The following is a 16,199-nucleotide window of genomic DNA, read 5'->3' as shown; positions in this document are numbered from 1 at the left end:
GCTTATTTCACTTAACGGCCAATCAGAAAGGATATATGCACCCCTATGTTCATAGCAGCACAATTCACCATAGCTAAGATTTGGAAACAGCCTAAGTGCCCATCAGCAGATGAGTGGATTAGAAAACTGTGGTACATCTACACAATGGAATACTATGCTGCGGTAAAAAAAAAAAAAAAAGGAACACTTGCCTTTTGCAACAGCATGGATAGAACACTCATTTACTTTCACTCTTCCATGAAACTCCAAGAAAATAATAATAAAGAGGTGTTTTGTTTTGTTTTTAAGATATGCACTCGTAGGGATAAAGAATGAAAAAGGAAATTTTGGGAACCTGGAGAGCAGATGACCTTCTGTTACTGTCTTAGCAAACCTGAAAAATGGAATCCTAAGACAGAACTGGCAGGCATATCTCTGCCAGTGAGGGATACGTCAGACCCATATGCCATTGAATAATTACCCTAACACCTAAGGTTTTTTGTTATTTCATTTATTTTATTATTTATTGAAAACATATTTTTATTCATTTCAGAGAGAGGAAGGGAAAAGGAGAGAGATAGAAATATCAGTGATGAGAGAGAATCATTGATCAGCTGCCTCCTACACACACCCTATTGATCATTTCTTCTAATACATTATCCTTTTTTTTTACTTTTAACTATGTCCTACTTAACAACTAACAGTTAAATTGGTTTATCATTCCACCTTTCAGTGTGCCTTCACAACTTTTCCCTTCTACTTTCCCAATAAAATCTCAACCCTGAATATATTCTACAAAGAGCTTTCTCCAACACTGAGCCTACATAAACGGGTCTGTTCAAGATTGTCATGAATCATGGTAGTTTGGCCTCCTATACATCTATGATCACCAAACTCAGATAGGCCCATTGTAATCCTTCTGTGTTCCTAGGGTCAGTTCACTTTGCCTCTCTCAAACCTCCATCAGGCTCACCTCCCCCCCCTTAATCTCAGCAGCACACCTTATGTAAAGTATAGCTACCAAACTGTTTTCTTTGAGCTGTTCACTCCCGTCAACATTATAAGACCTCCAAATCTCTCCCATCTTAAAACAAACCCCAGCAACGTCCCTCCTTCAGTTTATCATCCTATTGCTCTTCAATAGTTTAGGATCAAATTCTTGAAAAAGATTTCTATCTAATTATCTCCCTTCTCTCCAAATCCCTGTCAGAACCACTATTGTCTGTTGTGATCTCATTACAGTTACCAGCATCTTTTCTGCTGCCAGATCAGAAAGGTTTTTTTACTTATTTATTAGTTTATTTATTTATTTTAGAGAGAGTGGAAAGGAGGGGGAAGAGAGAAAACATTGATGAGAGGGAGAGACATCTATTGGTTGACTCCAGCATGTGCCTTAACCAGGGCTGGGGATCGAACCTACAACCCAGGTACATGCCCGTGACTGGGAATGGAACCCACAACCCTTCAGTGTGGGAGCTGACACTCTAACCATTGAGAATACCTGCCAGGGCTAAAAAGTTGTTTAATTAAATTTTTATTTTGAAATTATTTTAGATTTAGAGAAAAGTTGCAAAGAGAATACAGGGTTTTGTGTAACCTTCGCCCGGCTTCCCCTAATGCTGGCATCTTGTATAACTATAGCACAATTATGGAAATTAACAGCAATACAATCCTGTTAACTAAACTGCAGACTTCCTTTGGATTCCACCAGTGTTTCACTGATTCCCTTATTCTGTTCCATAATTCAGTCTGTAACCGACACATTGCGCTTAGCTGTCATATCCCAGTCTTTTCCCATCTGTGATAGTTCCTCAGTCTTTCTGTGCCTTCTCTGACTTTGGCTCTTCTGGAAAACGCTGCTCAGTTATTTTGAAGCTTGTTTCTCAGCTTGAGTTTCTCTGGTATTCCTTTGTGAGTGTATCTTTTATAAGATTGCCACGGCAGTGAGGCAGTCCCCTTAGTACATCAGATCTATGGTACATAATGTCTGCATATCTTATTATTGGGAGGTTAACATTGACCAATTGATTAAAGAGACCTCAGTATTATATTACAACATTTCCCTTTGGAATTAATAAATATCTTGGGAAGATATCTTGAGATTATGCAAATGTCCCGTTTCACCTCAAACTTTTGCTCATTAATTTTAATAAAAATTTTACTCTCACCCTAACCGGTTTGGCTCAGGGGATAGAGCATCGGCCTGCGGACTGAAGGGTCCGGGGTTCGATTCCAGTCAAGGGCATGTACCTTGGTTGCAGTCACATCCCCAGTAGGAGGTGTGCAAGAGGCAGCTGATCAATGTTTCTCTCTCATTGATGTTTCTACCTCTCTATTCCTCTCCCTTCCTCTCTGTAAAAAAATGAATAAAATATATTTTTAAAAACTTTTTACTCTCTTCTTTATTAAACTAAGGCAGGTCTGCCATATCTAAATCACTCACTGTGGGCCACCTTTCAGTCCATGGTTTAGCCAATCTGACAAATGGGCTGTTAGAACCCCTCCTAACCTCTCCTATATTTGCAACATTAAATGCAGAATCTCCACTAAGTCCTTTTCACACTATATATTCTTTTTCTAAGTATGCAATATGAATAATTTAGTTCAACCCTCTCCAGTTTTCCTTCATAAGGAAAATGAAAGAATCTATCTCACAAGAAAGTTATGAAATTACATGTAAAATTCACTATCATAGGCACTCAATAACTGATTCTTATCATTTTATTTATTGTTGTTTTTGACCCAGAACATAGCTTTATAGTTATCTTAACATGATAACTCCAAACCCTGAATTCCAGATGTTTATTGAACTTCTAGCTCAGCAACTTTGCCTTCACACCTAGTCAACATGTCCAAAGCCATTGGCATTATTTTTGCCCCAAACCTCTTTCAGGTTTCTTGATTCAAGTAGAGGGCATCCCATCTTTCCAGTTTGTTAGACATGAAAATAGTAATTACCCTTCATGTTGTTCTTTCCATTGCTATCTACATAGACTCCATTACCCCATTCTGGATGTTTTTCTTTGCTTGTTTGCTTTTTTACTCTTTAAACATTTCATTCATCCATCCACATATTTCTGTTTCCATGACCACTCTCTGCAATCAGGCTTCCATCTACTTCTCTTGGGCCATTTCTATATCCTACAAAGTAGTCTACCCACATCCACTCTAGCTTTCTCTAATTTATTCTCTAAATTGATGCCTGGGTGATGGTTTACTAAATAAGGCATACTAGTCTGGAGGTGAACAAGGTTGTGCTGTACAATGTTAGATGTTTTTTATTATTTGCATAACTAATTCACTGATGGGGTGGTCATAATAATCTGGCCACTCTGTGTGTGTGTGTGTGTGTGTGTGTGTGTGTGTGAATTGTTGTGTTTCAGCTGCTTAACTATTTCACTGTAGCAGGGAAGTATAGTTGTGTTTCAGTGAAACTTTATTCACAAAACCAGGGCGTGAGACCAATTTGGTTTCTGAAAAATGAAAAATCTGAAACAAGTGGTAGCTGGGTAAAATGTTGAAATAACAGACATCAACCAAGACTCCAGTTGTAAAGGACACCTACATTTCTGGTCTGAGCAGTGGAGGGAGAAATATTCAACATTGCTGCCACCTGGTGCACCAGACAGGTGTGCTGTAGCCACAGCTGTGGCATACGTGAAGCCACCAGACTGCCAGAAGGTGGGGTCCTGGGGAACATAGAATCCGAGGTTAGGTGTGGATAAAATATGTTCAAGGAATAGGGGGAGCAATCCTGAATGCAGTGTCTATTCTCTGAATTTTTTTCTATAGAAGTTTTGACAACTTTACATTATAATTCTGCAACTATTTTATGGTTAGTTACCTTTTTTAAAAATTTTGCCATCAACACTGTAGGTGGAAATGTGTGCACAACAACTATGCATGTTAAAAAATTTAGTGCTCAATTGCTATTTCCCAAGATATATAGGTAATTAACATATAACCTGCACAAAATATTTGTCAATATTCATCATTCATCACAGGGACATAGTTATATGAGTGACAGGAACAATGAAGATACATGCTGCTGAATTAATGGCAATATCTACAGTACTTTAAAATTTATTAATTATTCAAAACAAATATAGAAACTAAGTCCATGAAGAAAGTTTAACAAGTGCAATTGCGGAAAGTGCATTTAAGTATCACACGATGAAACTCAAATTTTTAAATGAATTTTTACTTCCAAGTCTGTTTGTTTTTTTCCCAAGCTCCAAAGTGAGGTAATAGTTGCTATTTGTTAACTCCACCAGAAGAATCTTCTTCTTAAATGATAATAGTGTTTTCAGATATTTCAATTAGAATCACCAATTAATTCCAATGGTTTTTGTAACATTCATGGAATCAAAGTGAAACTTTGGAAATAAGCCTGCCAAAAATAAAACACAGAGCATTATTGTGAAGACTGTTGTAAATTACAGTGAAAATCTAAAACTGACAATGAAATCATTTGACTTTGTATTAATATGCAAATTTAAACTTTAGGGAGTTTCAAATTTAAATATGAAACTATGTTCAAATTTAAACATAGAAATATGTTTGGCATTAGCTATGGATTGCACAAAATTAATAAATTTTGTGACTTAATAAAAATTATAAATTTAATAACATTTTATTTTTAAATTCCTTTAAAAAAGCAAAAGGCTTGTTATCCTAATGAAAATTAAAGCTATTTTCAAAACTTTAAATACCTCTATATAAGCACACTTAGGGTGAAATACAGTTAACTGAAATACAATGCTTTCTAAATACAGCTGTTATTAATGGCAAAGAAAATAAAACAGCTCAACCCGACAGTATAAAATTTCTCTCTTTGTTGCCCATTATCAACTATAGTAATATTTAACTACTTTATAAATGATTTTTCTGCATTTTTATTACTTTTTTTTCTAATTAGTTAGAAATAATCAAAATATTCAATAAATGGACCTCTTACCCCAAATATGATGGAGTTAACTACATTCTATAGGAATTACTCTTTGATCAGAAATAAAAGAAAAGCAGAAAAACATATATATGGAACCTTGTCTTTGGACACTGGGCAACAGGCAGTGAAAGCCTGTGATCCACATAAAGAGAAATAAACAAAATGAGTCCTATCATTGCCAGAGTGTACTAATGAGAGGCAATTCCCAGGCTGCATCATAGAGGAGAATCCTAATAGAGTCCAATGGTTTTTCTGAGTTGAAGATAAAGTGATCAGAATTTGGGGAGATTGAAATATCTAGAATTTGTGAAGTACGATATTTGAGATGAAGTTGCTAGAAAGAGCTCCATGCATCTGCACAGGTGTTTCTTAAACCTTTGTCTTACTTATCTTTCCTTGCATGAGGTGCAACACCACAAAGAACTAACCAATGGAAAACAGTAAATTAAACAATCCAAGGTATTTACACAGAATTGGAACTAGTCTGTATTCTTGCTAGCCAGAGTGGAGAGACCTTGTGATGCACAAGGCATCATGTAGAGATGTCACAATGGCTTCGTCTTAGTTGTAGGGATAAATCAGCCTGTGCCACAGCCTGCTCTGATGCACTCTCACCGAGTACAAGCAAGCCTCAAAAGGACCATACTAATGGCATGTAATTTACAAGGCCAACAATTCCAAAGAACACTACAAAATTCAACAACCAAAAATGTTCCAATTGCCAATGTCAAGAATCCAGGTGAAAATTACCAGCCATGACATGAATAGGAAAATATGACCTGTGACAATATGACAAGAAATCAATGAACAGAAACTGACCCAGAAATGCAAGGTATGATGGAATTAGCAGACAAAAATATTAAATAGTTCTGTGAAGAGGAGAGAGCACACATAATGCAGAGAGATTAAAAACATAAAAACCAAGGAAATGCAAGTTTTAGAAAAGAAAAACACAATATTTAAAATGAAGTTTTATACCCTGGAAGGACTACTGGCTTATTATACATACGAGACAAAGCCCGCCAAAATCAAATCAAAAAAGAAAGTGACATTGAAGAAGTAATAGAAACTATATATAGTATATCAGCAATATATTGGGCAACATCAATCAGTATAACATATGTACAGAGTCCCAGGAAAGGTGGTAGTTGGGGAATATTTGAAGAAATAATAGAAAAGGGTTTTATAAATTTGATGGAAAACTACAAATCCACAGATCTGTGAAACTCTATGAATCTCAAGCAGAATAAACATGAATAAAATTATACTGAGAAACTTCCTAATGAAATCTTAAAAGAAACCAGAGGGGAAAGGAAATCATATTACATACCAGGAAAAAGATAGAGATGATAAAATAAAGATAAGAAATGTTTTGAATCTCAAAAGTATTATGTTAAGTGAAAGAAGCCAGATATTAAAGACTGTGGTTCCATTTATATGAAATTCTAGAAATGGCAAAAGTACAGTGGCAGAATTTCAGTGATTATTAGGGGCCAAGAAGGAGAGTAAGAAGTTGACTCCAAAGGCCAAAGGAACTCTTTGTGGTGAAGAAAATATTATATTATATTTTGACTGTTGTAGTGGTTATATGACTGCATACATTTGTCAGCATGCATCATAGCCTGCCCTTAAAATTGGTAAGTTTTTACTGACTGTAAACTATACCTCAGTGAAGCTGATAAGAAATAGTCATGAAATGAAGCAAAAATATCAGTGTCAAAGGGAAAACTTTTGGTAGATGTGTTATTTCTAACACATATGTCAGCAACTACCTATTTTTTAAAATTCTTTATTGTTTAAAGTATTACATATAGTATTACATATGTCTCCTTTCCCCCCCCATTGACCTCTCCCCAGTCACTGCCACCCCTCAACACATGCCTTCACCCCACTTAGTGTCTGTGACCATTTGGTGCTTATATGCATGCATACATATCCTTTGGTTGATCTCTTACCCCCCTCCCCATTCTCCCCCTACTTTCCCTCTGAAGTTTGATGGTCTGTTCCATGCTTCTCTGTCTCTGGATCTATTTTTGTTCGTCAGTTTATGTTGTTCATTATATTCCACAGATGAGTGAGATTATGTGATATTTATCTTTCTCCGACTGGCTTATTTCGCTTAGCATAATGCTCTCCATGTCCACCCATGCTGTTTTCAACATGCTCATTACCAAAACCAAACTGGTTTATACTGAAGCCTGATTTTATCTGCAAGGCATCCTCTCATGGCTTCTATCTGACTCTGTGACACTCCATTTATGGCCCCCACCTCTCTAGACTTTCTGCATTCCATTATCTAGTTTTTACCTTTATTTTAGATTCATTCTTTAGTTTACCTTTCACCAGACAAAACACAAGGGCAGAATAATGAAGGCTGATCATCCAAAAGAAAAAAAAAAGTGCTGAAAAGTAGGAAGATTACACAGTAAGGAAAATGAATAAAGATAGGGGATATGACCAACGAGGGAATGTGCCTGTCTGGTTTTAACGGAAAACTCTTTGCCAGCTTTATTACCTTAGAAGAGCAACCCAGTGGTGGCTGGCTACTAATATTTTACTTTTTGAATAGCAGCTCCTGAAAACTCTATTAATAAACCTTGGTTCATTTCTCTTATGTGCTAATAGGCATATTATTCCCATGTCAACTTATATGATTTTATTGCATACATTCCTGAAAGAAAAAAAAATTATGCCCATTGTGTGAAAATATAACCTATAAATTGGAGGTTTGAATTGGCTGCATATTTCAGCCTGTGCTATGCATACTTTAATTATTCTCCTTTACAGATAGAGATAGTGGTTTATAAATACATTATTAATGCAGAATATTTCCCTTGTTTTTATAGGCTTTGCCAGAGGCCATATTGAATTTAAAGTTTTGGGTTATTTCTGAGTCAAGACCCTCATATACATCTGGATAAAAGCCAAGCTTCTAATATTTATTCTTAACTTAGCAGGACATTTTATACACATTATGTTTTATTCAAAAAGGTCTTGGCCATTTAAAAATTGTTGTACTACTCACATACATAAAGATCATGTCAGTCATTCTGCTGAGAGATTGTTATTAATGGTTCATACCTTCTGTCCTGATTGTATTTTGGGATAAAGATGTTTGTTTTGTCTTGTAACCAAGAGATCTCCTCTTGAAGAAAAAGTAAAATACTTGCAAATTAAAGCCAATGGTTATTCTAGATGTGCCATATTATCTAAAAGTATTTGCTGACCTCTTAAAGGGTTCATAAACTAACAGAAAAGTAAGATTTTCTGCTATAATAAATTTATTATAATATCCAAGAGTGATTCATAACGTGAGATCAAAAGAATCACAGTCATCGAGAATTAGAGCAGAAAGTGACCTTTCATTGTCATCACCCATGCCTAGCATTTTATAATTGTGAAAAATGTTTCCCAGAGTGTTCAAAATGCTTTCTCTGGGACTCATGAGGACTCTCCAACCTGAAAATCATGACTTTTAGTTCAGGGCTCTATCTTTGATGGACTTCTTATTAATACTCTTCAATGAGCAAGCATTTGTCTCCAGTTTTATGTGAGCTTTGTCAGTGACTTATACCTGCTAATCATGTGCTTGCAATAGTATTAGGTTATAAGAAAGGAACAGCAAAAAGATTAGTCTCAACATGGTTGTCTCATTTGGTGCAATAAACCCATGCCATTAAGCCAATAAAAGGTAGATCAACTGAGTCATATATCTAAGGAAAGGGTAACTGTCATTACCAAAGGTGATTCCTTTGTGAAGAGTATATATAATTCTTTTGCAATGTGTAAAATTTTTAAGTTGGGATTTCATATACTGAGTCTGTCTCTCTATTTTTATATGTAGTAAGAGGAGGGTAGAGGAGGACAAAATAATGGACAACCACAGAATACAGAGAAAGAGACATTTTGGAATCAGGCAGTCCTAATTGAGGGTTTCAGCTCCTCTGCTTGCTAGCCATGAAACCTTAGAAAAAAATTATCCAACATTGCCTACACAGTCATGAGGATTAAATGAAATTCTAACTGTGAAAACACCTAGCACAGTACTTGCACATATTCGGAGCTCAGTAATAGCAGTTTCTCTTTCCTGTAATGTTTATAACATAATTTAACCCATAAAACACCAGCTCCCTGTTTGTCAGGGGCCCCATATTAGTCACTCCAGAGAAAAAAGGAAAGCATGTCATCCAGCATCACCAGCTTCATGAGCTAAAATAATGTTTAATAAAAATATTTTTGAAACTCAGTACAACTGAATGCACTTATAGACAGAACACAGCATTTCCAACCAGGGCAAGATTATAACACATAGTGACCTAGAGAAGTTAGGGTCTTGTCATGGAACTGTCGATTCAGGGTCATCTTACAAAGGTGAGAGAGGTGGGAGCGGAGGATTAAAGAATAAGCCAAGGTACATGTTCACTGCCTACCTCCTAAACCTCTCTTTAGTCCCTCCTCATTTCTATTATGTCATTTCCTTTTAATTTAGGAATCATTTCCCCCTGGACTTTTGCCAAGATGTGAAATTGGTTTCCTGCCACCACTCTCCTCACCTTCTAATCTATCATCCATGATCTCTCCAGAAGGTTCTGTTACAACTTAAACTTGATTCCCTACATCTTCTGCTTTAAATGGCCCTCACACCCACAAAGTGAAGTCCAAAATCATTGGCATGTTATTCAAGATTGTGTGTTAATTACCCAGAACTATCAGTCATCACATCCAGACTTTTTCTATGTTCCAGTTCTGCCTAGCAGTGGACTTTGTACCCCAAGAATCGACAGAAACTCAAGTTTCTGCACATTTGTATACAGTGTTTTCTTTTCCAGGGATACCTCATCATCACCACCTCCGTCTCTTTCAGCTTGACTAAATTCTGATGGTCTCTCAAATACTCAGTCAGGTGTTATTTTTTCTGGCAAGTTTTCTCTCACCTTCCTGTCATCATAAGTATATTAGTATGTTCTACTATTTCCTCTCCAGGACACATGGGTCCTTTTTACACAACATTGTCATTGTTGGTTTACTAAAAGCGCCATTTCAACTTGACCATGAGTTGCTTGATGCCAGGGAAGCATCATTGTGTCCTCAACATCTGTCACAGCCTTAGCTTTCAAAAAATAGTTCGTGGGCTTATTCATAGTTAAAACTGCGATTATGTGATCCGAATTAAAAGCTTTATGGTTCTCAGACTTGGGTCAGACCAGGTGATCCCAGCAGGAGACAACTATGTCAGGAGCTGGGGAGATTGGGTCTCCTCCCCTGACAGGACATTCATTTCTCTGTGAAGCAGGAAGATGAGGAAAGGTCAATCAGGAGATGTTAGTAAGAGCTGGAAGGGGTTTGAGGCCATCCCCTTGCTCTGTGTTGGAGAGCGTTGTGCTGGAGAGCGTTGTGTTGTCACCATGAGGTAGTGCTGGGTCCAGAACCCAGTTATCTTTCTTTCCGATCCAGTATTCATCCATTTGTCTTTCTTCTCTGGTGGAACTTGTTTTATTTTGTTGTTGTTGTGGGTTTTTGTGTGTATGTGTGTTTTGTAACTAAGGAAACAATGCCTGCCAACTTTCTGCCTAACTGGTCAGGCTGCAGAGGGAGTTCTAACCTGGTAAGTCATGTTAGCACTGAGGGCGATTCTCCTGCTTTGATTTGGGGTGACAAAACACTTCTCCCAAAACAGCTTAGGGGCTGCAAAAAGGTCACTAACTCTGCTTTTTCATATGTATCCCACTGGCATGTTCTTGTGAAATGACCTCCTATTTTCCTCTCATTCTCCTTCCCTGCCTCAAAAAAAAGAAACATCCCTGTGACATATGGAGGGGTTCCAACGTCAGCCAGTGCATATATTAAAGTTTTAAATCAATTATTGTTCTAGTACACACCCTGGGGCTAAGAAAGAAAGAACATCCAGGACTAACAAACCTGATTGTTCTGGCAAAGTTGCCATTTGATTCATGCTGGCATTTCTGGGCTTTTCTTTTTCTTTAATATTCCAACCTCATTAAAAAAAGTTAATGGCTCAAGTAGCAATTTTCAACATTACTATTTCATTCAGTTTCTCCCCGAGACTTCTGCCTCCCAGTCTCTTGAGAGTTTCCAAGGGGGCACAGTGCCCAGAATTTGCTTCATTAGTTGCAGAGACAGCTGTCAATCTGAGAGTGAGTTCATTAGACCTGGATTATTCCTCACTTATTACCTTCTGAGCAAGGCAGAGACTCCAGGTTGGGACTACAAGCACTTAACAATTTGGCATTCTTAAACTGAGTCAAAGACTTAATCATAACAGTTAAGAAACCAAATTACAACCATGTATAGCATGGTGAATTTTAACTTAACAGCTACTCTGAGTTGGACCTAGATGAGTATTCTGATTAGTGCTGCTCTAGCTAAAATTCCAATAAAGTTTGATGCATATGTGTGTGTGTTTTCCTAGGCAAGTACTGGAAGTCAGTAAGAATGGTGGCTGTGCCAAGGGGCTGTGCTCTGGCTGGGGCTCAGTTGCAAGAGGAGACAGACACCGTTTCTGCCCTGGCCTCCCTGACGGTGGATGTGGAACAGCCCTTCGCTCAAGAAGATAGCAGGTATGGATCCAGCATGGGGGAATCATTAAGGTCAGTAACCTCCAGGCTCATCATTCCCGTTCCTGAACCCCTCTCCAGACTTACCTTCACCTGTCCCCGCCCCTTCCACCACCTGTCTTCTCCAAAGCCACAGATGCCCCAGCACATGCTGTCGGCTGTCAAGAATTCATTCATTTGTTTCCTTTTTCCTGGGAAACATGAGCTGGAGCATGTGGTTGCAGTTCACAGAGAAATGGCAGGGATGAGATAGACGGTGAGAAAAATCACTTCTTGTTGGATAATTTCCTGCAGATTATTATGGAAAGAGCTGCTTATGGGCTTATCTTCTATCCCTAGTTATCTATGTTTTTCCAGATGTTCTTTTCTTTCTCTCAACCTTTTGAAATTACTGATATAACCAACAGAAAAAGAGAGAGTAGAAGCTGGAGGTATAGTTAGTCAGTTGGATCGCCTATATACATACAAGCTCTTATATGTATGGCTGTCGTTGAGGTGCAACAATTAGATAAAGATGGAAGTTGCCTCCAAAGGAGAAAGGGATGTGTGTAAAGGAAAGGTGTGGACTTGAGTCTGATTTTATTTCATAGCATGATAAGAAGGGATTGATTTCAGTTAGTCTTCATATGAATGAATAGAGCTTTCAGGGGGGAAATAAGGTTGACAGATTGCATTTGCTTATTTTCCTTTTAAGAAATGTTATTGGTTTATGCATTTTGATGTCCATCGCACTATCCTACAGACAATGCTATAAGCATCATTTCTTTTGAATCTACTATGACCAAAGATACCACAAATGTCCATCCATTAATATTGGTGCTTTCTACAGCTGACTTCAAAGCCCCAATTCCTCAATTTGAACAGTTTGCACTTGAAAATTACTTCTGAGAATGAAATCCGACTCCTTCTGTAAATAACATCACCATTAATTACACAGATCCTGCTACTGGTACACACATTGGCAATTTTCCCAAGAATGCCCAAATTTGAACAGTTTTAGCTTTATTTTACTGAGCATTCAGAGTTTAATGGATTTAACATCTTGTTTTGGTCAAGAGCAGGAGATACACTGAATAAGAGATTTCACTTTTATTTTTTCTTACCATAACCACTTAAATAACAGATTACCAGCAGGGAAAGAAAAGTTGCACAGTATTGTATTAAAAGGCACCATCATATGGGCATCTGGAACATAAGGGAAAACTTATTTTATGTCTTTGATAATATGAACTAACCCCCTGCCGTTCCCAGCTAAGAACTGAACCAAGTTCATAATCCAGAGGTGTTGCAATTATTCCCAAGGCCAAATCCAGTTAGTGTCTGTCATTTGAGGGCTATAAAACTGAGGGAACTAGCATCTGTTAGTGTTGGATACAAAAGGAGAATAGCAATTCTTGAGAATTCATTTAATGTAGAGAAATGAAGCTAAATTCCAGCCTGGGTAGAATGAATTATAAGTAAATTTTCCCATTAAATTGCAGAGTTTAGAATAATTAAGGATAACAATGCCCAGGCTGGGGAGCTCAATTGATTGGAGCATCATCCATACACCAAAAATTTGCAGGTTCAGTTCCAGGTCTGGACACATACCTAAGTTTTGAGTTCAATCCCCAGTTAGGGCACATATGGGAAGCAACTGATCCATGTTTCTCTCTCTCTCAGATGTTTCTCTCTCTCTCCCATCCTTTCTCTCTAAAAATGCTATAGATGGGCATGTTGTCATTCCTACTTTACCCAAGAAGAATAGGAGGCTCTCAGAGAGATTAAGGAACTCACTGAAACGTATACAATGAGCAGGTCAAGAAACCCATGCTTTTGAATCCAGGTCTTCAAGCTGGAATTTTGACCCTACGGCCTTCATTCTGATGTTTTGATGTGCTGTGTGTGTGTGTGTGTGTGTGTGTTTGTGTGTGTGTGTGTTTAAAAAATATATTTTTATTGAGTTCAGAAAGGAAGGGAGAAGGCGAGGGAAGCAGAAACATTAATGATAAGAGAGGATAATTGATGGTTGCCCCCCGTACACCTCCTACTGGGGATTGAGCTTGTAACCCGGGCATGTGCCCTGAGTGAAAACACTGAATAAGAGATTTCACTTTTATTTTTTCTTACCATAACCACTTAAATAACAGATTACCAGCAGGGAAAGAAAAGTTGCACAGTATTGTATTAAAAGGCACCATCATATGGGCATCTGGAACATAAGGGAAAACTTATTTTATGTCTTTGATAATATGAACTAACCCCCTGCCGTTCCCAGCTAAGAACTGAACCAAGTTCATAATCCAGAGGTGTTGCAATTATTCCCAAGGCCAAATCCAGTTAGTGTCTGTCATTTGAGGGCTATAAAACTGAGGGAACTAGCATCTGTTAGTGTTGGATACAAAAGGAGAATAGCAATTCTTGAGAATTCATTTAATGTAGAGAAATGAAGCTAAATTCCAGCCTGGGTAGAATGAATTATAAGTAAATTTTCCCATTAAATTGCAGAGTTTAGAATAATTAAGGATAACAATGCCCAGGCTGGGGAGCTCAATTGATTGGAGCATCATCCATACACCAAAAATTTGCAGGTTCAGTTCCAGGTCTGGACACATACCTAAGTTTTGAGTTCAATCCCCAGTTAGGGCACATATGGGAAGCAACTGATCCATGTTTCTCTCTCTCTCATCAATAAAAACATATCGTCAGGTGAGGATTAAATAAGTAAATAAAATTAATTTTTAAGAAAAAATAATATGTCATGAGCCCTACGTAATGTAAAAATCTGAGCACTTTGGCCGGATCTAGCTCTGTACGTGTGCTTGTTTACCCGGGTAAACAGGGTGCCTGACTTCTACTAATCCAGAGGGACTCAGCCCTGGTTTCAGTTCTCAGTGAATTTTTAGCTCCATCTCATGGCAGAGAGAGATGGGAATGGGAATGGGAATGTTTTGACATACGAGGAAACAGAACTGACATTTGCTGCCTCAACTCTTATTTGTTTATCAGTTTTAGACAGACTGAATCAATTTTGATTGATTTTTCTTGTGGGGAGGAAAATGGTTTTGCTTGAAATATTTTCTATGGCTTTGAACTCACTGTTTCAGCAGAGGAAAAGGAAAACTATTCTAGAACTGGCTTTTGCATTTCTGTTGAACCATGCATGGATTTCATCAGAGGCAGAGGGAAACCTTGAAAGTCATGAGGCATTTATTTCTTTCCAGGGGAATGCTATCTGAATTGTCCCCCGACTCGATATAGGAAAGATGACTTTCAGAACGAGATAGAAAGGTGGATATGTTATTGGGCCTTTGTTATGAATGCAATGTTCTAAGTGCACAGGAAATTGAAAAATTAGAAAAATCAGAGAGTTAAATGGATGGAAAAGGGTGAAGGCAAGATTCTTTTTATAGGCTATTCTTGCCAGTTATTTTGGAGGATATATTGGTGTTTGGAGTGAGATGACTCATTTTGTACTAAGATTTTGGGTAAAGCAGCTCTTTTCCTGGCCAACTCATATCTGACTCATTTACCACTAGTGAATACGGGATAAAATGCTCCTGGCTCAGAACCATTGTAAGTATTTTTTGTTCATTTTTCTTGGATGGGGGATGGGGGTGGAGATGACAACACAGAGCAAAACAGTCCTTTCATTTTTATAACTCATTAGTGGGCCATTATTTGAAAATGTTGATTTTGGGGGATTCATTCTGGGGATGACTGAAATACAGTTTTCAAAACCTAATTTTCAGGTGGCAGAGGACTTGAGTGGGAAAGATGATTGGTGGATCAGCAAAAGCAAAACAAAAACAAAATATGAAAAAAAAATTAAGTAGGCCAAGTTATATGTTCAAAGAATATTAAGCAGCTAGGTCTGGTCGTATACAGCACATTGTTTTTAAAAGAGAGTTGTGATCTTAGCAGTTTTCTGTATCTTGAAAAGATTATAATTTGCATTGGTCACGTATGTGTTTCAAATGCTTCTACTTTGAAAAAATCAAAGCAGTATTCAGGTTTATTCTTGGATACCTATTCAGAATCTGCTGAAAATCAAGAAAAAAGGTTGCTCTGTCAAGTAAGACTTCAGGATGTTCAACTATTGAGTTACTGGAAACACAACTGAAAGTTAGGTTTTTCAAATGTGAGTTTGACCTATTGATTATAGCGTGGATCATGTTATGTTTCCTTAATACAGTCTGATCTGGTTCTTTATTTAATCATCTCATCTTCAAATTCAGGTAACTTCTCTCATGAATGACATTGTTTCAAATCATTATATAATATAAAAGCATGAGAAATATATGACAGGCCATTTTGTATCTTGAGTAACTATCTTATTCAAGAGTATGAAAAAAAAAGTGTAACAGTACACTGGAAAATCCCAAGTATCATCTGTTTTAACTTTGAATGGCCTATCTGTAGTGCCAAGGACATTGATAACCCCATTTTCCTGTATCTGAAGGTTTATATAGAAGTACAGACCACTATTAAAAATACACATTCATGCCCTGACCAGTTTTGCTCAGTGGATAGAGCGTCAGCCTGCAGACTCAAGGGTCCCAGGTTCGAGTACGATCAAGGGCATGTACCTTTGTTGTGGGCACATCCCCAGTGGGGAGTGTGCAGGAGGCAGCTGATCGATGTTTCTGGCTCTCTATCCCTCTCCCTTCTCTCTGTAAAAAAATCAATAAAATATATTTAAAAAAAAGATACACAGT

At 37.5% G+C, this 16,199-nt stretch overlaps 1 protein-coding gene across 1 annotated transcript in view; it reads left to right on the top strand.

Moving 5' to 3' along the window:
• The window catches only part of HDAC9 (histone deacetylase 9), a 455,800-nt gene that overhangs the window by 423,033 nt on the left and 16,568 nt on the right, over positions 1-16,199 (top strand). The window contains exon 25 of the mRNA XM_015558167.1: positions 11,358-11,505. Within this exon, the coding sequence (XP_015413653.1) occupies positions 11,358-11,505 (148 nt within the window). The remainder of the gene's footprint in view (positions 1-11,357; positions 11,506-16,199) is intronic.

Source organism: Myotis davidii, unplaced genomic scaffold, assembly GCF_000327345.1.
Source record: "Myotis davidii unplaced genomic scaffold, ASM32734v1 scaffold168, whole genome shotgun sequence".
NCBI lineage: Eukaryota > Metazoa > Chordata > Mammalia > Chiroptera > Vespertilionidae > Myotis > Myotis davidii.
Note: the sequence above shows the minus strand (reverse complement) of the source record. Positions and strands in the feature narration are given on the sequence as shown.